This window comes from Odocoileus virginianus, chromosome 7 (assembly GCF_023699985.2).
Source record: "Odocoileus virginianus isolate 20LAN1187 ecotype Illinois chromosome 7, Ovbor_1.2, whole genome shotgun sequence".
Taxonomy (NCBI): domain Eukaryota; kingdom Metazoa; phylum Chordata; class Mammalia; order Artiodactyla; family Cervidae; genus Odocoileus; species Odocoileus virginianus.
The window spans coordinates 2,133,632-2,158,921 of record NC_069680.1 but is presented as its reverse complement, the minus strand read 5'-3'; the positions used below and the strand labels follow the sequence as shown (position 1 = coordinate 2,158,921).

The following is a 25,290-nucleotide window of genomic DNA, read 5'->3' as shown; positions in this document are numbered from 1 at the left end:
AGCTTCTGGGTCAGACACGCCCCCTTTCCCTTCCGGCACAGCCCCGCCCTTAGCTTCCCACTGCTGGCTCTTATTTGGCAGCGAACAAATAAAGTAGCCTACCTCAACAGTCCTTAGGGATTTAATTTAGGTCATACCTAAATGGTCTAGTGGTTTCCCCTACTTTCCTTAAGTCTGAATTTGGCAATAAGGAGTTCATGAGCTGAGCCACAGTCAGCTCCCGGTCTTGTTTTTGCTGACTGTATAGAGCTTCTCCATTTTTGGCTGCAAAGAATATAATCAGATTTCCTTGTTGACCATTTGGTGATGGCCACGTGTAGAGTCTTCTCTTGTGTAGCTGGAAGAGGGTGTTTGCTATGACCAGTGTGTTCGCTTGGCAAAACTCCATTAGCCTTTGCCCAGCTTCATTCTGTACTCCCAAGGCCAAATCTGCCTGTTACTCCAGGTGTTTCTTGACTTCCTACTCTTGCATTCCAGGCCCCTATAATGAAAAGGACATCTTTTTTGGATGTTAGTTCTAGAAGATCTTGTAGGTCTTCATAGAACCGTTCAATTTCAGCTTCCTCAGCTTTACTGGCCGAGGCATAGACTTGGATTACTGAGAAATTGAATGATTTGCCTTGGAAACGAATAGAGTTCATTCTGTCGTTTTTGAGATTGCACCCAAGTACTGAATTTCGGACTCTTTTGTTTACTATGATGGCTACTCCATTTTTTCTAAGGGATTCTTGCCCTCAGTAGTAGATATAATGGTCATCTGAGTTAAATTCACCCATTCCAGTCCATTTTAGTTCACTGATTCCTAAAATGTCAACGTTCACTCTTGCCATCTCCTGTTTGACCACTTCCAATTTGCCTTGATTCATGGACCTAACATTCCAGATTCCTATGCAGTATTGCTCTTTACAGCATGGGACCTTGCTTCCATCACCAGTCACATCCACAACTGGGTGTTGTTTTTGCAACACTCTAAGTCAAATCCCTAACGATTATACAATGGAAGTGGGAAATAGATTTGAGGGACTGGATCTGATAGACCGATTTCCTGATGAACTATGGACGGAGGTTTATGACATTGTACAGGAGACAGGGAGCAAGACCATCCTCAAGAAAAACAAATGCAAAAAAGAAAAATGGCTGTCCGAGGAGGCCTTACAAATAGCTGTGAAAAGAAGAGAAGCAAAAAGCAAAGGAGAAAAGGAAAGATATACCCATTTGAATGCTGAGTTCCAAAGAATAGCAAGGAGAGATAAGAAAGCCTTTCTCAGTGATCAGTTAAAGAAATAGAGGAAAACAACAGAATGGGAAAGACTAGAGATCTCTTCAAGAAAATCAGAGATACCAAGGGAATATTTCATGCAAAGATGGGCTCAATAAAGGACAGAAATGGTATGAACCTAACAGAAGCAGAAGATATTAAGAAAAGGTGGCACAAATACACAGAAGAACTATACAAAAAAGATCTTCATGGAGAAGGAAATGGCAACCCACTCCAGTATTCTTGCCTGGAAAAATCCATGGACAGAGGACTCTGGCGGGCTGAAGTCCATGGGATTACATGACTGAGCATGTGTGCACGAGGGTGGAGGGAGATGGGTTGGTAGCAATAAACTGGTAGAACTAAAAAAAAAAAAAAAGGATCTTCATGACCCAGATAATCACGATGGTGTGATCACTCACCTAGAGCCAGACATCCTGGAATGTGAAGTCAAGTGGGCCTTAGGAAGCATGACTACAAACAAAGCTAGTGGAGGTAATGGAATTCCAATTGAGCTATTTCAAATCCTAAAAGATGATGCTGTGAAAGTGCTGCACTCAACATGCCAGTAAATTTGAAAAACTCAGCAGTGGCCACAGGACTGGAAAAAACAGTTTTCATTCCAGTCCCTAAGAAAGGCAATGCCAAAGAATGCTCAAACTACCGCACAATTGCATGCATCTCACACGCTAGTAAAATAATGCTCAAAATTCTCCAAGCCAGGCTTCAACAGTATATGAACTGTGAACTTCCAGATGTTCAAGCTGGTTTTAGAAAAGGCAGAGGAACCAGAGAACAAATTGCCAACATCCGCTAGATCATCGAAAAAGCAAGAGAGTTCCAGAAAAACATCTATTTCTGTTTTATTGACTATGTCAAAGCCTTTGACTGTGTGGATCACAATAAACTCTGGAAAATTCTGAAAGAGATGGGAATACAAGACCACTCACCTTCCTTTTGAGAAATCTTTATCCAGGTCAGGAAGCAACAGTTAGAACTGGACATGGAACACAGACTGGTTCCAAATGGGGAAAGGAGTATGTCAAGGCTGTATATTGTCACTCTGCTTATTTAACTTATATGCAGAGTACATCATGAGAAACGCTGGGCTGTAGGAAGCACAAGCTGGAATCAAGATTGCCAGGATAAATGTCAATAACCTCAGATATGCTGATGACACCACCATTATGGAAGAAAGTGAAGAAGAACTAAACAGCCTCTTGATGAAAGTGAAAGAGGAGAGTGAAGAAGTTAGCTTAAAGCTCAGCATTCAGAAAACAAAGATCATGGCATCCAGTCCCATCACTTCATGGCAAATAGATGGATAAACAGTGGAAACAGTGGCAGACTTTATTTTGGCGGGCTCCATAATCACTGCAGATGGTGATTGCAGCCATGAAATTAAAAGACTTACTCCTTGGGAGAAAAGTTATGACCAACCTAGACAGCATACTAAAAAGCAGAGGCATTATTTTGCCAACAAAGGTCTGTCTAGTCAAGGCTATGGTTTTTCCAGTAGTCATGTATGGATGTGAGAGTTGGAATATAAAGAAAGCCAAGCGCTGAAGAATTGATGCTTTTGAACTGTGATGTTGGAGAAGACTCTTGAGAGTCCCTTGGACTGCAAGGCAATCCAACCAGTCCATCCTAAAGGAGATCAGTCCTGGGTGTTCACTGGAAGGACTGATGCTGAAGCTGAAACTCCAGTACTTTGGCCACCTCATGTGAAGAGTTGGCTCACTGGAAAAGACCCTAATGCTGGGAAAGATTGAAGGCGGGAGGAGAAGGGGACGACAGAGAATGAGATGGTTGGATGGCATCACCGACTCAATGGACATGGGATTGGGTGGACTCCGGGAGTTGGTAATGGACAGGGAGGCCTGGCGTGCTGCAGTCCATGAGATCACAAAGAGTCAGGTACAACTGATCGACTTAACTGAACTGACGTCATCAGTCAGTCACTCATTTCTTGAGTACCTACTATGAGCCAGCTGTGAGATCAGGGAACTGTGGTCTTTGTGTCTGAGTCATTCCATCATGTGCTCATTCATTAAATATTTATTGAGCACCTACTGTTTTCAAGAGAGCCAGGAGTGAAGCAAAGAAACAAAATCCCTGCTCTAAGTAAAAAAGTTTTTAAAAATTCCAGTCCTCATGCAGTTTACACAATGCATGACTCAAATCTCAGTGCTTGTTAATTGAAGAAAAATATGGTACCATTAGCCTAAAAAATTCTGAGATCAGAGAAGTAAGAGTCCATGACTTCTTTTGTTCATCACTGTGAAACCTCAGTGTCTAGACTTTGTAGGTGCTTGGTACATTTTTATTAGTGGAAAAGAGAAGGACGATACCGCCCCTGCCCACAAGCTGAAGACCACAGCTCTCTGAGGCAGTAGAAGAAAAAGAGTCACTAATGAGTGCTGGAAACTCCATAAAGGAGTTCAGCAATTTCGGGGTTGACTGGAGAGTTAGCAAAGGCTTTCAGTTCAGCATGTGCTATGAGCTAAGTCTTAAAGGAAGAATGGAATTAGATCACTGGGAGGAGGGAGGGTACTGTGGGATTAATCAGGAGTCAATTTACAAAAGAAATGGAAAATTTTATTTGATCCAGCCTGAAGATTATAACTTTGGAGAGGGTCTCTCGGACAACTATGAGCACAGTTCTGAAGAGGGGAGGGGAGGGGAGGCATGATTTTAAGGAATATGTACTGCAGTTAAGCACACATCTTGGTAGAAGTTTACTGCTATTCACAAGGAACAGATATCTTACTTAATGTTTGATGAGGGTGAAAGAGGAGAGTGAAAAAGCTGGCTTAAAACTCAACATTCAAAAAACTGTAATCATGGCATCCGGTCCTATCACATCATGGCAAATATCATAGGTCAGTGACTGCCGTGCCTAATGATTTGATTCCTGTAGGACTAAATGGTGCGTAATGCTCTTTATTTTACAGTCCGTTCTCTTTCAGTCTTAATTTCAGCCAGGGCTTGGAAGGCATTTTGTGACCAACTTGTCCCATGGCGTGCTGATTCCCAGGTCAGGTGAGAACTTCATTCATAGGCCATTCCATGTGCTATTCCTAGACTAGGCTCTGTTAGCAGTAGCCCAGAGTCTCTTGACCACCTGTCCTACTTGTCTGTTGTGGTCCAGGAAATAGTTCCCTTTTGTTGTTTCTTCCCATATTTAGAGTTACACTATTACATCATTGATCTTATAGGACTATGTATCTGGTCAGTCATTTCAAGTCAACTAATCATCATTAATTTTACTGGAGACTCAGTTTCACATTTCGTAATGCGAGAAACAATAATTCCATAAAATAGGCAGAATACAAGTAACATAGCTAGTAACATTAGTAAAGTCATAAGTAAGTACTTAAGCTCAGAACTTCTATTACATGGAGCCTAGTATCTCCCCAGGTGGTCGAATCAGTCTGTTCTTCACTAATTGTTATTGTTAAGGGAAATGATATACTGGAATTGTATATATGTTAATAGTTCACCAAATATGTCTGTACACACAAGGATTGAGAAATGAACATTATTTTCTAAGGAGTTATATGGCTGGAGCCAGAAGAAAATTTGATCTTTATAGTTGAGCATGTATTTCTGCCACTGAGGAGGTCTGATTAATGCATGAGGCAGATGCACAATCCACACTAGAGAGGAAGAAGGAAGTCCAAACTGGCAGACAAAATGTTTAAGTTCTTGTTTTGTCTTAAAATGTGAATATTTATTTCATCATTAGGAAAAGAATGAATCAAGAGACATCTGAGTTTGAACTCCAGCTCCACACATTATTTTGTACATTACTAAACTCTCTAAGCGTCAGCTTCCTCCTCTATAAAATGAGAGTAATCATCCCTTCCTCAATTGGTTAAATAGGAATCAAAATAAGTATGTAAAACACTAAGCATAGTGCTTAGCACATTAAAAAGCATTCAATGAATGGTAACTTTTAATTTTGTTAATATTGTTGATGTTGTTTTTGTCTTTATGTTTAAAGTAACCAACAGACTAAAAGCATAGGTTTTCACAAAAGATGACCAGCCACATAGTAACCAATATTTAAAGATCATTCTTTCTTGAATCAAATCATTGCCACTACTAACTAGAAGCAGGGAACTAAAAGAACTATTGTTTAATTGTATGTATGGTGTTACAGAACAAAATTCAACTGGATAAATTTTAAAGAACTTCCTGGCTTTCTTAAATGATTCATGAATTGTGCAGCATCCCATCTAGCAGATAGAAAGGAGCTCTTAGCTGCACAAAATGAAAGGCCTGTATAGGCAGAGGGCAAAGAGCCAAGGAAGTTACAGGGAAAGCAGATTGGTTGCAGCAAGATTCCCCTTCCCTTGAGGGCCAGACTGACAGGGTCTATTGGAAAGATTACCTCACTAGTGTTGACCAGGTAATTCCAGATTGCCTGGTTTAAGATTCCTTGTCTGGGAGAGGCTCTAACAGTAATTAAGAAAGGTATTAGGTTTAGGTTTGGTGACACAAGCTCAGCCTAAGTGATTCTATTTGGGGCCTGTGTCTTATTTTTAACAATAGGAATGTCTTAAACACTTTTTTTTGCCAAGTAAACCTATGCAGAAGTCCATACAGATGGTTCAGTTTTCCTTTTCAGTTATGACATGTATTTCCTTTTCCTAACTAGACACCAAATAATTAAGTAATACTTGCCTCTTATGTCTCAGGGGCCATAGCCACAGAGGTGATCTCTTAGTATTATTCATCTCATTTAGCCCTTAAGCTTCAAATTATGGTCAAGGAGAGCTCCAAGATTCAGAGTTCTCCTTTGAATTCTGAGTTTTGTCTATGGAAAACCCTCAGAAATTATTTCTGTATTTACCTCTGAGAGCTTGATTTTCCTTTTACTGAAAAGTGTCAGTACATTCCCTAGACATTTTAAGAGCTCGTGCTGAATCCATGCTTGATTGCCCAGTCGTGTCCAACTCTTTGTGACCCCATGGACTGTAGCCCACCAGGCTTCTCTATCCATGGGATTCTGTAGGCGAGATCACTGGAGTGGGTTGTCATTTCCTCCCTCAGGGGAATTTCCCGGCTCAAAGATCAAACCCCTGTCTTCTGTGGCTCCAGCATTGTTAGGCGGATTCTTTACCCACTGAGCCATCTTCCACTTACCAAATGTTAAGCATGTGGCAAGTATTGTTTACATGTATTACTGGGATTAAGCCATGTAACTGGCACTATAGCCTCATGATGTTGGAAACCAAGGAAACTAACCTGCCAACAGTCATGCAGCTGATAAATGACAGAGCTGGACCCAAATCCAGTCAGACTACCTCCATGCTTTCAACACCACATTGCTTCTTATTATTTCTATGAAATGTGTTTCATATTTACCCCTTTCTGTCCATCCTCACTGATGACTCATTACTTTTGGTACTCTCAGGATGTCTTAGCTACATTATTGCAATAGTTTCTTTCTTTCTTTTTTAAATAAAGTGTCAGTTCAGTTCAGTCCTCAGTCCTGTCCAACTCTTTGAGACCTCATGGACTGCAGCATGCCAGGCTTCCTTGTCCATCACCAACTCCCAGAGCTTGTTCAAACTCATGTCCATCAAGTCAGTGATGCCATCCAACCATCTCGTCCTCAGTCATCCCCTTCTCCTCCTGCCTTCAATCTTTCCAGCATCAGGGTCTTTTCCAATGAGTCAGTTCTTAACATCAGGTAGCCAAAGTACTGGAGCTTCACTTCAGCATCAGTCCTTCCAATGAATATTCAGGGTGGATTTCCTTTAGGATTGACTGGTTTGATCTCCTTGCTGTCTAAGGAACTCTCAAGAGTCTTCTCCAAGACCACAGTTCAAAAGCATCAATTATCAGGCACTGAGCTTTCCTTATGGCCCAACTCTCACATCCATACATGACTACTGAAAAAATCAAAGCTTTGACTAGACAGACCTTTGTTGGCAAAGTAATGTCTCTGCTTTTTAGTATGCTGTCTAGGTTGGTCATAGTTTTTCTTCCAAGAAGCAAACACTTTTAATTTCATGGCTGCAGTCACCATCTGCAGTGATTTTGGAGCCCCTAAAAATAAAGTCTGTCACTGTTTTCATTGTTTCCCCATCTATTTGCCATGAAGTGATAGGACCATATGCCATGATCTTAATTTTTTTAATGCTGAGTTTTAAGCTAACTTTTTCACTCTCCTCTTTAACTTTCATCACGAGGCTCTTTAGTTCCTCTTCCCTTTCTGCCATAAGATTGGTGTTATCTACATATCTGAGGTTACTGATATTTCTCCCGGCAATCTTGATTCCAGCTTGTGCTTCATCCAGTCTGGCATTTCACATGATGTACTCTGCATATAAGTTAAATAAGCAAAGTGACAATATAAAGTATAATTTTTAAAAAAAAGGAGGAGGAGAATGGGGAGAGAATATGCACAAAACAACTGTTTTCAGCAATACCATGGTGGTAATACTAACATTGTCAATTGTGTATAATTTACCAATTGTGTGGAAGGTACCAAATAAGTGATTGTGAGATATTTTAACGTCATTTGTGCCCTTGAGAATCAGGGTGGAAGAAAAGTAGAGACATAGAACAGAAGAAATTAAGTAAAAGCCTTGCAGTCCCATATTTGAATTGGGCTTACCAGTATGAACTCATTAGATATTTTAATCTTTATATATATATATATATATATATATATATTTAACTTAGTTTTAATTGAAGGATAATTGCTTTACAGAATTTTGTTGTTTTCTGTCAAACCTCAACATGAATCAGCCATAGGTATAAATATATCCCCTCCCTCTTGAACCTCCCTCCCATCTCTCTCCCCATTTCACCCCTCTAGGTTGACACAGAGTCCCTGTTTGAGCTTCCTGAGACAAGCAGCAAATTCCCATTGGCTATCTATTTTACATATAGTGGACACAGGAGGTGGGGGAGGAAAGGGCAGAACAAATCAAGAGAGCAGCACTGACACATACACACCATCATGTGCAAAACAGATCAGTTCAGTCGCTCAGTCATGTCCAACTCTTTGCAACCCCATGGACTGCAGCAAAACAGATAGCCAGCAGTTAACTGCTGTATTGCACTGGACACTCAGCCCCGCACCCCACAACTGCCAAAGCTTCTGAGTGTGTTTCTCTGCTTTCACTCTCTCTCTGATCATCTCTGGTGTCAGTGCCAGATTAATTTTCTTAAAACACTGGTTTGATTGTGTCACCACTCTGATCAAGAAACCATATTTTTTTTTTAAGAAACCATATTTTTTTTACTGTGGTAAAATATATGTAATATTTATTATTTTAACCATTCAGTTCAGTTCAGTTGCTCAGTTGTGTCCGACTCTTTGTGACCCCATGAACCGCAGCACACCAGGCCTCCCTGTCCATCACCAACTCCCGGAGTTTACTCAAACTCATGTCCATCGAGTCGGTGATGCCATCCAGCCATCTCATCCTCTGTTGTCCCCTTCTCCTCCTGCCCTCAAATCCTCCCAGCATCAGGGTCTTTTCCAATGAGTCAACTCTTCGCATCAGGTGGCCAAAGTATTGGAGTTTTAGCTTCAGCATCAGTCCTTCCAATGAACACCCAGGACTGATCTCCTTTAGGATGGACTGGTTAGATCTCCTTGCAGTCCAAGGGACTCTCAAGAGTCTTCTCCAGCATCACAGTTCAAAAGCATCAATTCTTCGGCACTCAGCTTTCTTCACAGTCCAACTCTCACATCCATACATGACCACTGGAAAAACCATAGCCTTGACTAGAGGGACCTTTGTTCACAAGTGTCTAATTCAGTGACAGTAAATACATTCACAATGTTGTGTAACTATCACCACTATCTTTACGCAAAGCTTCTTTTTCATCCCAACAAAAACTCTGTACCTGTTAAACAATAATTTCCTCTTCCCCTGGCCCTTGGTAACCTCTATTTTACTTTCTGTGTCTACAAATTTGCAGATCTGAGAAACCACATTTTGCAAAATATATCTTCTAATTTTTCAAGTCTTTCCATAATTTGACCAGTCTATTTAACTTTATTTCTTCATATTTTCTAAATACACATTCTCCAATCTAATATCTGTTTTATTAACGCTATGTTCTCTCAACTATTGTACTTATATCCATAGCTAACACTACATAGTTCAGCTCCTTGAACCAGTGGGTTGGAGCTGGACAGAATCTTACAGGTTTGCTAGTGCAAACTCATTTCACAGGCTAGAGAGCTTACCAACACAATTGGTAGCAAAGATGGGATCTGAAGACAAAATCCCAATCATTTAAATCTACAGTTTACTGAACACTTACAGTGTCAGACTCCTACAAGTACAGTACTAAGAATTTTATGTTGTATTTTCGTACAAGTTCTGGGGAGACTTTATCATTATTACTATTACCATCCTATTCTACAGATTAGGAAATCCAAATTCAGAGGAGAAATCTACTTACTCTGTTCATGTGCTTGCCTTCTCTTAATAATTAAATATAGTCTTGAATTTTTCCACTTGCACGAATCTTTTCTTCTCCACATGGAGGCAGTTTAAATCCCATAAGAGCGGTGATCATGTCTATTCTAACCTGGCAGAACCTAGCATCATGCAGCTTTCACATTGTTCAGTAAATAAATATGGGTAAGTCGGTTGGTGTGCATGATATTTGGGAGGATTTGTTCCAATCTTGACACTATATTTTAAATATAAATGGTATGAGTAATGCCAACGACAACACAAATCCGTATAGTGAATGCAAAAGTGCCCTGATATCACAATGCTAGCACAGGGCGGATACTTATGAAACTGCAGTTGCCCTGTCTTGCTCTTTACAATTTACAAAGTCGCAACCTCAAAAGTCCTCTGTCCTTTAGCTCCTCATGGGTGCCTTTGACAACTGTGGAGATCTGAGCAGGATAGAAGACGCTGGTGTAGGTGGTCATTGCTGCCTCTGACTCAGGTTTGGTTTGGTTTGGTTTGGTTTGGTTTGGTTAGTCAGCTAGGCTACACCTGGTAGGTGAGTTCTGAGTTCTCCGGGTGGCTGAGACGTGACGGTAGTAGTTCAGCTCCACCCTTCTTTGCTGTATTCAGCGCAGGGAGCCTGAGACACTGCCCCGCACAAAGATGGCGAAGAGCCCGGGGCTGGCCCAATGGGGAGTGGCGTTGCTACCGGTTGCCTAGGTAACAGCCAATGGGCTGCGGGAATTGTTCCCAGTGTGGCTACGCAGGATGGCGGCGTCCAGTGGGGCAGGCACTGGAGGTAGCCGCGGAGAGGCAGGTGGCAAGGGCGAGCCGGGCGGAAGCGAGGTCAGGGCCGCTGCAGCCCGGCGTCGGGGTGAGACGATCATCCTTGAAGCCCCGGCCCAGGTTGACTGGCAGCACGGGTGGGAGGGGGCCGAGAGAGTGTGATCGGAAAAAAGGGACTGGGGAGCCCAGCCCGAAATGACAGGGGCTGGGGAGCGCGGGTCCATCCGGGGGGGTAGCACCCGCGGGGGTCCCAGAACCCGGGCTTCCGTCTCTGCTGCGGGGTCTGAGGCTCGAGGGAGCCCATGGCGCCCGGGATAGCGAGCGGGGTGGGTGGGGGCTTTGTGAAGAGCGGATGGCAGACCTGTGTGAGCGGAAGACCCCGCCCGCGAGGAAGAGCTGACCCTGGGTGAAGGGAAGGAGCGGTGCTGAAAGGCCAGGACCGGTGGGAGAAGAAATAGGGAGGTCGACGAGAAGAGTTGCTTTCTTGTGGTCTAGGACTTTGTTTGCTCAGGATTCGCCTGTCACACTTTGGTGGAGAGGCGTCCCGCACACACTCAAGGGAGGCTTGGGGAAGTGGATGCTTAAATTAGCTGACGGTGGCATTCCTACGTCTAGCATCTCCAAACTGCTCAGGTACCAGCGGAAGTCACGAGGCTATATTAGAACCCAGCCCAGGCATTTTACTTTAACATGGACCAGAATAGTATCCTGGCAGTCCCCATTGCCCCAAGGCCTCTGGGTTTTTTGTTTTGACCTTCTTTCTGGCATCAGGATTTGCTTTCCACTTTCCGCAATCTTAACTGTCTCACAGTCTTCCTGAATAAGACCTTTATCTAATAGTGATACATTTGTTTACTTTTCCTGTGGAAGGAAGAACTGGTATAGTGAAAGAGATTTACAGACTTAAAAGAGACAATATTTTAAGCTCACTTAAAATACTTTAAAAAAGAACATTTGACTTTTTGTTCTAAGTCCCTTACAAGCCTGATGTTTGTTCATCAAAGCCTTCATTTTCTTCTTTTTGGAATTCTAAAAGCATAAGAACTGCTTTCTTTATAGCTCAAAGAACTTTGACAAGACTGTCATACCCTGGGGAGGTTGGCTTTAGGGGAACCGTGACGCTTATTAATATATGTGGGTTGTTAAAGTGGATGCCTTCAAAAAATATTCTTAAACTGAAAATCTGCTCTCTTTTAGTTTTTTTTTTTTAATCCTCTGGATTTGGACATATGTTAATTACTGTGGATGCATAAATATTTTTGATCAGTTTGATTTCTGAAATTTTATAAAAAGACAAATGAAATGGAAACAAAAGTTTTCATCCCTGTCTTCTAGTTCTATTTGGAAATGTCTGGGGCAGGAGAAAATAAAGATAATGAGGATATAGTGTATTGTGTAGCCTAACAGTGTGTTGGTTTATGAGGACAAAATAGTCATTTTCTTTTAGATAAATGTTTGGTTTGATCCTTTGCAACCTATCTATCAAGAGAGAAAGGGTGGGCATCTGTTAAGAAGGATGACTCATCTTGACTTTCTAGCTAGATTCCACATTTGTATCTGAAGCCTAAACTCCTAGGCCATCTATTCTCTTTAAAAAGATTTTTTGAATAGCTGATACAAATACTGATTTGCATCCCTTATTAAAGTATTGGGTTTTTTTTTGTCTATATCAGCACTGGCTATACTTCATTAAACTAGATTTGTCTCAATAACTATGATTATTGATAAAGTTCCTTTTTGGGTCAGTGGCTATACAGCTATTAATTAGCATGGTTAATTACAGAAGTCATAAATGAAAACCCTGACACTGTCTCAGGCAGTGACAATATCAATTATTTGCACACATGTAGAACTTTCTAATCAAGTGTGTTCAACCATGACCTGAGAGGAATGGAGTGTACATCTGGTTCCTTTAATTAGCACTTCTGATTGTGTTCTTGGGAACTGACATCATTTTGACAACCAACTATTGAAGTTTGCTCTATCTCCCTAGAACAAAAAGGAATGGGAATTTGTAGTACCTGCAAACATTCTACATTGAAAACAAATGGAAAAGGATGGTGGCAGGGTTAGGTTGAGAGATGATGTTTCAGTTACAATTGCTATATAACAGCTACCCCAAAATTAGTTGCTTGAAACCTGCCATATGGTGCTCACAGATCCTGTGAGTCAGGAATTCAGAGAGGGCGTCATGGCAATGACCTCACTCTGTTCCATGATACTTCAGCTGAGATGCAGGTTCAATGGCTGGGAGCTGGAATCATTCTGAAAGCTCCTTTACTCACTCCTGGTGCCTAGGATAGGGTGGTTCAGAGATGAGGACTGCTAACTGAAAGTACCAACGCATGTGACTTTATATGTGGCCCAGCCTCTGAGCATGGTAGCCTCAGGGTAATCAAACTACTTATGTGGTGTCTCAGATCTCCGAGCTCAAGTTTACCAGTGAGCAAGATGGAAACTGCATCACCTTTTATGATCTAACCTCAGAACACACCATCACTTCCGTCACCTTCTATCGGTTGAAGCAATCACAAGCCTGGCCAGATTCATAGGTGAGGAGTTAGACACAAGTTTTTGATGGGACAGTGGCAAGGTCAAATTGTAGAAGAACGTGTTAAGACAGGAAATATGGTCGCAAATATCTTCGGAAAATACAGTCCACTCTATTTGGTAATGAGAAGCTAATCTTTCATTTCTTTGGCTTCTTTGAAGTGTTTAGGATATATTGCCCAAAAGCTAACAGCATAATGAAAGAGTGGCTAGGTTTACAATTGGAGGGGCTGGCTAGTACTTGGTCCCTAGATAATCATCAAATTTTAGAGAAGCACTGTTCCCTTTCAGGTTCTTTCTACTGGTAGGATGCCACTGTTTGGAAATTTCATACAAGAAAAAGTAAACATACAAGAGACTGGGCCCCTGTGCCATCAGTCTGATTTCTCAACGTGCACTGCAATAACTCCTTCCAAAACTGTGAAGACAAATTAGCTGCTTCTAAACGTTTAAAGGGAATGTCCTTAACATCATCTTCCTGTGGAAATAATGATTTTGTGTTTATGTATCAGAACAGTTGTTTAGTTTCAATATTTAATAGAAGATGCAACCATTCATATTCTGATTTGTTTTGAAGGAATGAAGTAGTTCAGATTTATATCATAGCTGACACTTTTAGTTCTCTGATGTAATTATTTCTGGGAAGAGCTAATGGTAGCCTCTAGCTGTCAAAATGTCTGTCTGGATTGGAAAGAGTTTTTTTCCTCTTTAGTTTTGATGGCAAACTGCTTCTCTTCTCCTCAATAATGTTGTATTTGCCATGGAGTCATATTGACCTCTACCCCAGGCATACTCTGGTGCTGGGTTGATTATAAGAAGCTTGTGAGCCTGAAATTAGATGCTGACCTTGTGGAACATTGATGCGACAGAGATGGCATGCCAGATGCCATAATCACCTCACTGAGAAATAGCCCCCTAGAGGTACTGAGGGGCATTAAGACAAGAAAATGATCCTTGTCTTGGGATATCTTCTACTATTTAAGGGACCCTGGATATGGATCTCCTGAGTAATTGGAAAATTGGAAAAAATCTCTGGTGGACCTATGGGAATGACTCTGCAGTGAAGTGAAAGTCACTCAGTCGTGTCCAACTCTTTGCTACCCCATGGACTGTGGCCCACCAGGCTCCTCTGTCCTTGGGATTCTCCAGGCAAGAATACTAGAGTGGGTTGCCATGCGCTCCTCCAGGGCATCTTCCCAACCCAGGGATCGAACCCGGGTCTTCTGCATTGCAGGCAGATTCTTTATAGTCTGAGCCACCCAGGAAGCCTCTAAACATCACCTAAAGAACTTCCATAAGGCTGGCCTTCATTATAGAGGTAGAAATTAATATCCCTGTGTATTTGGGTGAGAGCACAGGGCTTCTGCTCTGTTCAGGCCAGGCTGTCTTCACATCAGATCACTTAGGAGCTTTTAACATCTGTATCAAAATCATTATGACATAGGCCAAAATTAGAATATCCCATAAGGCACTGATAAAGAACAGATGAGTGGCTTTAATTTACTTTTCCTCTACTCAGTACTTACCTCATTAGTCAAAATTGTTGATTATTTTTCCAAAATGTTATTTGAGTTTTTCAGGAAACACAAAAGATCCTGAATGGCCAAAGTAATCTTAAGAAAGACAGCAAAGCTGAAAGTATCATGCGTCCTGATTTCAAACTACACTACAAAGCTAGAGTGACCAAAATAGTACATATGGGCACAAAAACAGGCACACAGATGTAGAACAGAGAGCAGAAAAATGAACCCACAGTTAAATGGGCAACTAGTCTACCACAAAAGAGGCAAGAATATACCATGGAGAAAAGATAGCCTCTTCAGTAAATTGTGTTGGGAATACTGGGCAGCTGCATGCAAAGGAATCAAATTGGACTACTCTGTCACATCATGTACAATTGAACAAGCCCTCAAAATGGAGTAAAGACTTAAATGTAAGTCGTGACACCACAAGACTCCTAGAAGAAAAGATAGGCAGCATGCTCTTTGACATCAGTCCTCGCAATATTTTTTGGATATGTTTCCTCAGGCAAGAGAAACAAAAGCAAAAATTAACAAATGGGACTTAAACTAAAAAGCTTTTGCACAGTGAAGGAACCTATCAACAAAATGAAAAAGCCACCTACTAAATAGGAGAAGATATTTGCAAATAATGTATCTGATAAGGGGTTAATATCCAAAATATACAAAGAACTCATAAAGCTCAGTATCAAAAAAGCAGACAGCCTGATTGAAAAATGAGCAGAGAACCTGAATAGATATTTTTCCAAAGAAGATGTACGGATGGCCAACATCACCGACCATCAAGGAAATGCAAATCAAAACCACAATGAGGAGACTTGCTTGGTGGTCCAGTGGTTAAGAATCTGCCTGCCAGTGCTGGGGACATGGGTTTGATCCTTGGTCCAGGAAGATGCCACATGTTGAGGGGCATCTAAGCCCATGGACCACAACTACCGAAGCCCACACACTCTAGAGCCTGTGCTCTGCTACAGGAGAAGCCACTGCAATGAGAAGTCTGTGCACCACAACCAGGGGGTAGCCCCAGCTAGCTGCAACCAGAGAAAGCCTGTGTGCAGCAATTAAGCCGCAGCACTGCCATAAATAAATTTAAAATTTAAAAATATTTCTAAAAACCCACAGTGAGCTATTACTAAACACCTGTTAGAATGACTATTATCAAAAAGACAACAAATTATAGGTGTTGCCAAGGATGTGAGAAAAGGGAAATCTTGTGTACTATTGATGGGAGTGTAAATTGGTACAGCCACTATGGAAAACAGTATGGTAGTTCCTCAAAAAATTAAAAACAGAGCTACCATATGATCTAGTACTACCACTCCTGGGTATTTATCTGAAGAAAACGAAAACACTAATTGGAAATGATATGCACCCCTATGTTCATTGCAGCATTGTTTACAATAGCCAAAATATGGACACAATTTAAGTGCCCATCAATAGATGAATGGGTAAAGAAGATGTGGTGTATATTAATGTATATGTATATATATGGTAGAATACTACTCAGCCATAATAAAAAATGAAATCTTGCCATTTGTGACAATATGGATGGACCTCTAGAGGGTATTTTGCTAAAATGAAATAAGTCAGATAAAGACAAATGCCATATGATTTCACTTATACATGGAATTTATAAAACAAAAATAGATGAATGAACATAACAAAACAGAAAGTTACAGAGAACAAACAGATAGTTGCCAGAGGAGAGGGCATAGGAAGAAGAGAAAGAGAAAGAAAGAGAAATAGGGATTGTATGTTAAAAAATACATCAAATTATTCTGTTTATCTCTGTTTATATTTAATTATGTTTTGAGTATCTTAACCCCTTCTTGTAGAATACCCTTGAAGATAAACATTGTTTTACCACTCATATGAAGCTATACCTAGTCAGTCTCCAAATATTATCGGTTGTTTTCATTTATTCTGTTAACATATCTAATAATCATTCCTGCTCCCATTACCCTGGGCTTCCCTTGTGGCTCAGCTGGTAAAGAATCCACCTGCAATGCAGGAGACCTGGGTTTGATACCTGGGTTGGAAAGAACCCCTGGAGAAGGGAACGGCTACCCACTCCAGTATTCTGGCCTGGAGAATTTGATGGATTGTATAGTCTATAGGGTCGCAAAGAGTCAGACACAACTGAGCGACTTTCACTTTCACTTTCACTTTATCCTGTTGTCTCCCTAGTTCAGGCCTTAGGAGCTCAAACCTGGGCATATCAGTTAGCTTTTGCTAGGTGTGTTATTACACAGCATCCCCAAATTATAGTGGCTAAAACAACCATTTCTTTAGTCTGTGATTCTGTGGGTGAGTAATTCGGGGTTGAGCTCAGGAGGGCAGCTCTTCCAGTCCTGCCTGAGCTCACCCAGGCATCTGCAGTCCGCAAGTCAGATAACCCACCCAGATCCAATGGGCAGAGAAATAAATAACCTGCCTCTTAGTGGAGGATCTGCCATGTCACATTACAAAGGCATGGATGAAGAGAGAATATGTCATGTGCATTTTTACAGTTGACTATGGACAGGGAGGCCTGGCGCACTGTGATTCATGGGGTCGCAAAGAGTTGGACACGACTGAGCGACTGAACTGAACTGAAAGAATCACATCTCTTGTAGCTTTTCTGGCTGTAGGCTTTTGCTGTTCCAACCCATCCTGCTTCCTTCTGCCACATTCATTTTCCTTAGACTCTGCTTTCATAGTTTGTGTTGTAACCCCCAGAGGTTTCTTCTTTTCCCCTATCTTATCAGCCATCAGCCCTTCTGCCTAGCTTCCGAAGGCCTCACTAAGCTGGCCTGACCCTAAAAGCAGGTCCGGGGGGGGAACGAACCAGTGGCAGTCGGGGAGGCACGGGCACCATCATCATCATTGCTCACTAAACTAGTTCTTAGCCTCTTTGGGCTTCTGTTTTCTCCAAATGGTTCTCCCTCCAAAATGAGGGGGTTTGGATTCTTTTCAGATTTAAGATTTAGGCTGGGTGTACATAAATGAATTTACTTCCCATTGAAAGTGAAATTGCTCAGTCATGTCCGACTCTCTGCAACCCCATGGACCGTAGCCTACCAGGCTCCTCTGTCCATGGAATTTTCCAGGCAAGAGTACTGGAGTGGGTTGCCATTTCCTTCTCTAGGGGATCTTCCCAACCCAGGGATCAAACCTGGGTCTTCCGCATTGCAGGCAGATGCTTTACCATCTGAGCCACCAGAGAAGCCCTACTTCCCATTACTCTAAATAAACCTTCAAGACCCGGCTTCTTATTTCCCACTGCACATGTCATGTTTATGTTGCTCTTGGTGTTTTCATCCCCGTGTTTTTTCAGTCTGGAATTGCCCTTTGCATTCTTCACTGCTTGTTTTAAATTCTGCCAATTCCTTGTCTTTGTAATCTCTGCCATCCAGTTTGATATTTAATTATATTATCTCTCATATTATTCAGTGTTTCAATTGTTACTTTTATCAACTAGACTACAAACTCATCAAGGGACAAGGCTATATTCTATGCATTGACTAAGCACATAGTAAGTATCAAGCAAATGCTTAAAGATTAATCCTAAATTTCCATCCCAGGTCTTGGAAAATTAGAACTGGCTGAAACTTTTGAGACAAGTAAGAGGATAAGACTGTTTGGGCAGAGGTGGTGGTGGTTGGGGGTGGGGATTTTTGTTAAATGTACTCAAGGTAGTTCATGCTTACCATTCTGGTAGCCTTTAGAAGATATCTATAAAATTGCTCTCCAGGCCTTTCCTCCAGCCATTCTATGACACTGGTTCTCCTTTGTTGTTTCTTGCAGATTTCATCCTTCTGTGAGCTGTCACCATGACCCTGACAAAAGGTTCCTTCACTTACTCCAGTGGAGAGGAGTATCGTGGCGAGTGGAAGGAGGGTGAGAGGACCCATGGGGGACATTCAGTGATGAACCCTGCATTTGGCTGAAGGAGAAATACATCAGGACATATAAGCAAGCTTTATGAGACTTTATTTTCTATATTTAGGAGTTAATCCAAGTAGTGCCTTTCCTTTATTCAATTTTAGGATTATAAATAAAAGAATTGGAAAATGCTACTACTATGTCAACCTCCAAAAATAAGTTAAATGTTCCCACTGCTAAAACACTCATTTATTATTTTTTGCCATGCCTCATGGCTTGCAGAATCTTAGTTCCCTGACCAGGGATGGAACCTGGGCCCTCAGCAGTGAAAGCGCTGGATCCTAAGCATTGGACCACTGGGGATCCCCGCCAGCACTCTTTCTCTTTTCATGGTATTATTTGGTAATTGTTTTTATAAATGCTAATGTACTCAGCAGAGCAAAATGAATGATTTTTAGTGCCTATAAATTAGAAGGTATAAATTCATTGCAATGACTTGATTCTAGGGAATCTTAAGAAGTTAAGGAGGAAATTAGGGCAGACACTCAAGAGAAGATGACATCCATGGCCTTGAGTTTCCTGTGACAGCTCATTACACTTGGAAGTATCTATTCATAGGCATGGCAGTATTCCTCAGAGCCTGAGACTATACAGGAAGCAGGTTAATGATGTTCAGCTTGGAAACAGTCTGGCCACTTAAAAGTCTCATGGGTCCAATCCTAGCAAGCCAGGAACTGCCCTGTGGAGACTAGAATCTTTATAGTTGTGCCAACGAAGAGCAGTTCACACCATTTCCAGACACCTCATTTTTTTCATGGTAGATTCCTGTAGCTGATGAATTGTTGAGATTTGAGAGGAGAAATTGTGCACACGGGTTGTGACCTTACCTCCATACATCCCAGCCTTTTCTCCTGCCTCCCAAACTGCTCTCCCCTTCAATGTGACCTTCTCAAGGAGAGTCTTCTGAGGCTCCGCTGGGCAGTCTCTATCCACCAAAAGAACTCCCTGGTACCCTGAAAGGCATTGCTGTTTCTCCAGTATCTTACTCTGTTCTCTGGTCAGTCCAGTGGGTAGGCACAGCCGTATTGATGGAGCAGAGCTCAAACTAGTCTTGCCAGTCAGGCTGTTAGGTTTGCCTTGCAGCTTCATAGTCTCAAAGGGTACTTTTTCTTAAACTGGCAAGGTAGTTAAGTGTTGAGGGCTCCCGAGTCAAGGTAATGACTGCGTTTGCTGTCTAGCTCTGCCTCCTGGTTGTTCTGTGATCTTGAGTACCTTTTTTTTTTTAGCTTCCCCTTGCCTAGGTTTCTGCATCTGTTAATGGGAACAATAGGGGTTTTCCCTGGCAGTCCAGTAGTAGAGACTCTGCACTTCCATTGCAGGGTACATGGGTTTGATCCCTGGTCAGGGAGCTAAGATCCTATATGCTGCATGTTGTGGCAAAAAAAAAAACAACAGTGGAAATAATAATAGTATTGTGCCTACCTTCTAAGGTTGTTGTGACGATCAAATTAGATGGTAAATACAAAGTGAAAGAGTCCCTGGCACATAGTGAAGGCCCTGTAAACATTAGCTATTGTGATTTTTATTTAAAAAAAAAATTTTTTTTAGCTATTGTGATTTTTAAGTGCTCTCTTACCTTCATACTTAGATCTGCTCCAAATCTGATGGCTGTTGCTGGCCAAAATCTTGGCTTTCTCTACCCACCAAATCCAAATTAAAAAATGTGGAGACAGAGTTTGGAGGAAATAGAAGGGTGGCTTTAATTCTCAGCAGGCAGAGAGGGAAACACAGTAGGCTCATGCCTCAAGAACTATGCCCCCTCTGCTTCATGAGGAGTCTATGGGCTTATATAAAATGAGGGTTTGCAGTCAGAGGTCTGTGATGAGGAGTGAAGGTGTAAGAATCTTGTATTCTTCCTCTTGCATTGTTTCACTGCAAGGCTGGTGTCAGTATCCCAGTAATTGAGTCTGGCAGTCCTGTGGCCCTGCCCCTTCTTTCTGATATGTAAAAAGAGAAAAACTACAAGAGGTTTGCAGAGACAGTGCTATAAAGGTAAGCACCAGATACAGGATATAAGTAGCACAGAGTCAAGGGCTTCCCAGGTGGTGCTAGTGATAAAGAACCTGCCTGCCAATGCAGGAGACATGAGAGACATGGGTTAAATCCTCTGGAGGAGGGCATGGCAACCCACTCCAGTATTCTTGCCTGGAGAATCCCATGAACAGAGGAGCCTGGCGGGCTATGGTCCATAGGGTCACAAAGAGTCAGACACGACTGAGGTGACTTAGCCCACACGCATGCAAAGGATAATAGGTGCAAAATGTAGCTCATGCAGAGTTAGGGGGCAGAAAAGCAATTTCAGTTACAGATTACAGATTAGGAAGAGTTAAAGTAAAAACTGGGAATGTTCAGGCATGTTCACTGTTCTCTTTATCTTCTTTGATCTCAGGAAAGGGAAAGAAAAACTCACTGCTCTTTTTTCCTTTTCACTGAAACAGTCCTTGGAGCCAAGTTATTACTCTAAGCAATGGTTCTCTGCCCTGCTAATATCACTGTTTCTCTTTTTTCCTTTGTGGGTGGGGTGATGCAAGGCAAAGGATGTTAGACAGTGACAGAGGACCCTGAAGCTGCCCCATCCCAACCTGACCAACCTGTCTTCTCTTTGCTCAGGCCGCAGACATGGTTTTGGTCAACTGATGTTTGCAGATGGTGGCACCTACCTGGGCCATTTTGAGAATGGGCTCTTTAATGGCTTCGGGGTACTGACCTTCTCGGATGGCTCAAGGTGGGTACCCAGTCATTCTTTTCCCAACCTTAGACTAGGGAAGGGAAGCTCTGGTCTAAAAATGATAGTGAGAAACACCTGGTCAAATCTGAGCTTGTCTCTGACTCTCTGAAAACAGGCAAGGAGTAGCATTCGTTCTTTTCTTGGTTACTTTATAAATACATCTAAAATTTGAGGTGGCAAGGAGGTCAGTGACCTCCCAGCCCACCACTGTGTTCTTTGGTTGTTTCCTTGAGATTAGAGCCTCATATCATTTGGGCTGTCTGACTCCTCTCTGCTGGGTGAGGTGGGGGGAGTGGGGTAGGGTGAGCTCTGGAAGAGTGGAATCAGCTTTGCTCCTTAGCATTAATAAACCACGTTTGGTGTTAGTAGCTGTCTGACTCAGTTATCCTGAAGGCTGACATCTTGCGTTTCCCTAGGTATGAGGGGGAGTTTGCCCAGGGCAAGTTCAACGGCGTCGGAGTCTTCATTCGACATGACAACATGACCTTTGAGGGAGAATTTAAAAACGGCAGAGTGGATGGTTTGGGTAAGTTGCCAACCAGCAGGACAGGTGACTAAGGCGAGTGTAAATGGGTGGCAGGACACCTTTGCAGCTTTAATCCTTCTGTGGACACCCAGCAATACAGAAAGGTGGGTCCCTGGACTCAGCACCCAAGAGCTGCAAATTTTCTCTCCCTCGGCTTCAATGTAGCAAGCTGGCCTCCGAGCCACAAATGCCACCATCACACCTTTATTTTCTCTGTCCCCCTCAAAGGCCTGCTGACTTTCCCTGATGGTTCTCATGGAATACCCCGCAATGAAGGTCTGTTCGAGAACAACAAGCTTTTGCGGCGTGAGAAGTGCTCGGCGGTGGTCCAGCGGGCCCAGAGCGCCTCCAAGTCAGCCCGGAGCCTCACTGCCTGACGGGGGCTGTGCCCAGCTGACAGCAATGCCCACCACCCGCTCAGGGGGGGAAAATGAACCCAACGTGAGAGGAGACAAAAATGACCATGATGCGGAAGCCCCAGGAGGGGCCTGTCACCTGCAAGGCAGGGCTTTGGTCACAGAAGGTCTGAGGCTTAGGCCACTGCAGCAGTGGTCACCCGGCGTGTCCTTCCCTTCTCTTGCTCATTGGTACTTCTGTCCCTAACACCGTAGATCACCTGGTGCAGACTGGCTGCCGCCTTTCTACTTCATTTTCTGCCAAGTGATGCAGAATCTCTTCCTTCTGCCTCTGATGGTGCAGGTGATCCCAGCCCCAGATGAGGGCCAAGTGCTCAGTGCTCTGTGAGAAATGAGGAAAACAATAGGCGTGGCCTCGACAGTATAGCAGTCCCATGAAAGTCAAGATCAGAGCTTTTCTGTATGTTGTCCTGCATTCCTGGTGGGCATCTCATGGCCCCGGGCCTTCCACTTTGTCTGACCAGCCTGGTCCTGTGTCTGCCTGTTGCCCCTGTGAAGGGTTCAGTGAAGTACTGTTTTCCTCTCCCTTGACCTTACAAGCTATCTTCCTACCCTGAGTTCCAGCAGGTAATCTGTGCCCCTTGCTCCTTCCTTCGACATGGGAAAGGATCCTTTTAGTCAGAAAGAAACTGATGTAAACAGTCATCTGATAGCTTGTAATTATTACTTACTCCAGGTCAAGGGCAGACATCTCTGGGTCACATCAGGCCTTGTCATGGATTGAACTGAATCCTCAAGGATGGCCTGGGCTGACACAGCTCCTTCCCAGTGGACCAGTGGGTCAGACCCACCTCAACCCCTTGGGGTTCAGTTAGAATTTGACCCATCTTGGGAAGGCAATGAACTCAAAGATCATTTGGTTCACTGTAACTCTTCCACCATGAGCCTTGGCCATCAGGCCTAGGGATCAGATCTGGATTGATTAGACTCCTGCACAATTCATCACAGAGGCCTCCAGTTACCCTGGGATCCCAAAATGCCCCACCCCATCCCCAGCCCCTTATCCTCACACTGAATGTCTCCTCAACAGCAGATTGTGGTGGAAGTGATAGTTGTGTGCCTCTATTTATTCTCTGCGTTATACTGTGGAAACAAGTGCTTATGAGGAATAAACAAATCACCAGAACTGCCTATACTTGGTTTTCCTGACTCTCTTGCTCTACATCTGTATGGATATTGGCCCATTTGCTGTTTCTAAAAGTTAGTCATAGATGAGGGTTGAAAACTGAGGGTTACACACTTTACTATGAAATAGCGTCTAATTCTGCAAGGTAGGTACAGGCAGAATTTAAAAAAAAGAAAACACAAACAAACAACAACAGCAGACAGGCTGAGGTTGCCCTAACTAGTGAGTGGCAGAGCTGGGTAGGATTTGTATCTGGGACTTTTTGGCTCCAAAGCACTTTCCCCACTGTACTCATCTTGAACGTCAGGGTGCCCAAGTCCTGAGATAGGTTATTGTCCCACCTGCTGGTTATCTCGGGCAACTCTGCACAATCACCTGCCACGCCAGCCCTTTCACATGCACAATCTTATAAGTCCTGAGAGGAAGGTACCATTATTATCCTGCTATCACCAATGAGGTTCAGGGTATTTACATACTCTTCCAGGATCCTGCTGACGCTAAGGCATCTACAGATCCAAGAATTTAAGCCCAGTCAGTTTAAGCCCAGAGGCTGAGCTCTTTACCAGTGCACCAGCCTGCCTCCCTAGCCCTAACTTTTTGCCCCGCTCCTGACCCTGATTCTCCTCAGCCCAGATCCTCTAGAAGTCAACTATGAGAAGAGCCCAGATGCAAGCCTCAAGTTTCTAAGTGTCAGCCAGATGCCCAGTTTCTGTTGAAGACTGATACCTTTTATATTCTGTCCTCTAGTCCTTGCCCTAAACAAGGATTTGTTTACCTTTCTTTTTAACCAGAGTAGTTTTTTAAAAAATTCATCTCAGGTTTCCTGCCACTAGTCAGATTATCACTGAATAAGCTTAAACATTTTAGAGAAAAGTGAAAGTGAAGTCACTCAGTCCTGTCTGACTCTTTGTGACCCGATGAACTGTAGCCCCAGGCTTCTCCATCCATGGGATTTTCCAGGCAAGAGTACTGGAGTGGGTTGCCATTTCCTTCTCCATAAAAGCAGCCTTTTAAATTAATATGCTAGGTGTTTCTAAATATCTCACTTGAAATGTTTTGCCTCTTACCTCTCCCATGGGAAACTTCAACAAGCTTTTTCTCTAGGACACCAATAATCGAATGCTTATGTTTGTTCAGTATTCTTAAAGCCTCTCTCAGAGCTGGGAAAAAGCAGACCTTTGGAGCTAAATTGCCTCTAGGAAGGTCTTGATACCTGAGCAGGAAACCTAAGATCTGTGTAACAGTGGAGTGTTAGTCTGTACATAGTCATGCCAATTTAACTTATTAAACTTTATTGCAATAACAGGGGAGGAGCTAAGATGGCAGAAGAATAGGACGGGGAGACCACTTTCTCCCCTACAAATTCATCGAAAGAACATTTGAACGCTGAGCAAACTTCACAAAACAACTTCTAATGGCTAGCAGAAGACAGGCGCCCAGAAAAGCAGCCCATCGTCTTCAAAAGGAGGTAGGACAAAATATAAAAGATAAAAAGAGAGACAAAAGAGTTAGGGGCGGAGACCTGTCCCAGGAAGGGAGTCGTAATAGAGGAAGTTTCCAAACACCAGGAAACCCTCTCACTGGCGGGTCTGGGGGAAGTTTTCGAATCTTGGAGGGCAACCTAACTGGGAGGAAAAATAAATAAAACCCACAGATTACATGCCTAAGAGCAACTCCCAGCAGAAAAGTACCCCAGACGCCCGCATCCGCCACCAGCAAGCGGGGACAGAACGGAGAGGAACAGATGGCATTGCTTAGGGTTAGGACCGGCCCAAATGCCCTGAGGGCAATCGGAGGGAGCTAACGTGAGAGAGCAACTTAAACTGTGGGATAGCAAGCGAGAGAGAGAAAATTAACTGGCCCGAACACACTGCCGGCCGTTGGCGGAACAAAGGGACTGAGCAATTCCAGAGAAGAGCTAGCCGGTGGCAGACCGGCACATCCCCCGCCAGAGGCAGGAGGCAGGGGGCAGGGGAAAGGGGCAAACTCGGCCCCAGAGAAGGCACCCCCTACCA

General features: G+C 43.0%; 1 protein-coding gene across 8 annotated transcripts; it reads left to right on the top strand.

The window, feature by feature from the left end:
* Nucleotides 1-10,123: 10,123 nt before the first annotated feature.
* On the top strand, nt 10,124-23,280 carry MORN4 (MORN repeat containing 4). 8 transcript variants are annotated; one of them, XM_020883507.2, is made up of 6 exons: nt 10,442-10,573; nt 12,906-13,037; nt 18,342-18,434; nt 21,090-21,204; nt 21,624-21,733; nt 21,962-23,280. In XM_020883507.2, exons 3-6 carry the CDS (start codon nt 18,368-18,370, stop codon nt 22,108-22,110), a joined length of 441 nt encoding a protein of 146 aa, XP_020739166.1. In that variant the 5' UTR covers nt 10,442-10,573; nt 12,906-13,037; nt 18,342-18,367; the 3' UTR covers nt 22,111-23,280. The 8 variants fall into 8 exon arrangements, with proteins under 8 accessions (XP_020739174.1, XP_020739166.1, XP_020739167.1 ...); XM_020883508.2 differs by having other exon boundaries at nt 10,442-10,605; XM_020883515.2 differs by lacking the exons at nt 10,442-10,573; nt 12,906-13,037 and adding an exon at nt 10,124-10,198.
* The last annotated feature ends 2,010 nt before the right edge of the window (nt 23,281-25,290 follow it).

Excerpts from the sequence above, each read along its gene's own strand:
- MORN4 (XM_070469975.1), top strand. The coding sequence starts at position 18,724 with ATGGAACCTGGGCCCTCAGCAGTGAAAGCGCTGGATCCTAAGCATTGG. Across the intron at positions 18,812-21,089 it reads GCACTCTTTCTCTTTTCATG|GCCGCAGACATGGTTTTGGT; the intron begins GTATTATTTGGT and ends CTCTTTGCTCAG. Across the intron at positions 21,734-21,961 it reads CGGCAGAGTGGATGGTTTGG|GCCTGCTGACTTTCCCTGAT; the intron begins GTAAGTTGCCAA and ends TCCCCCTCAAAG.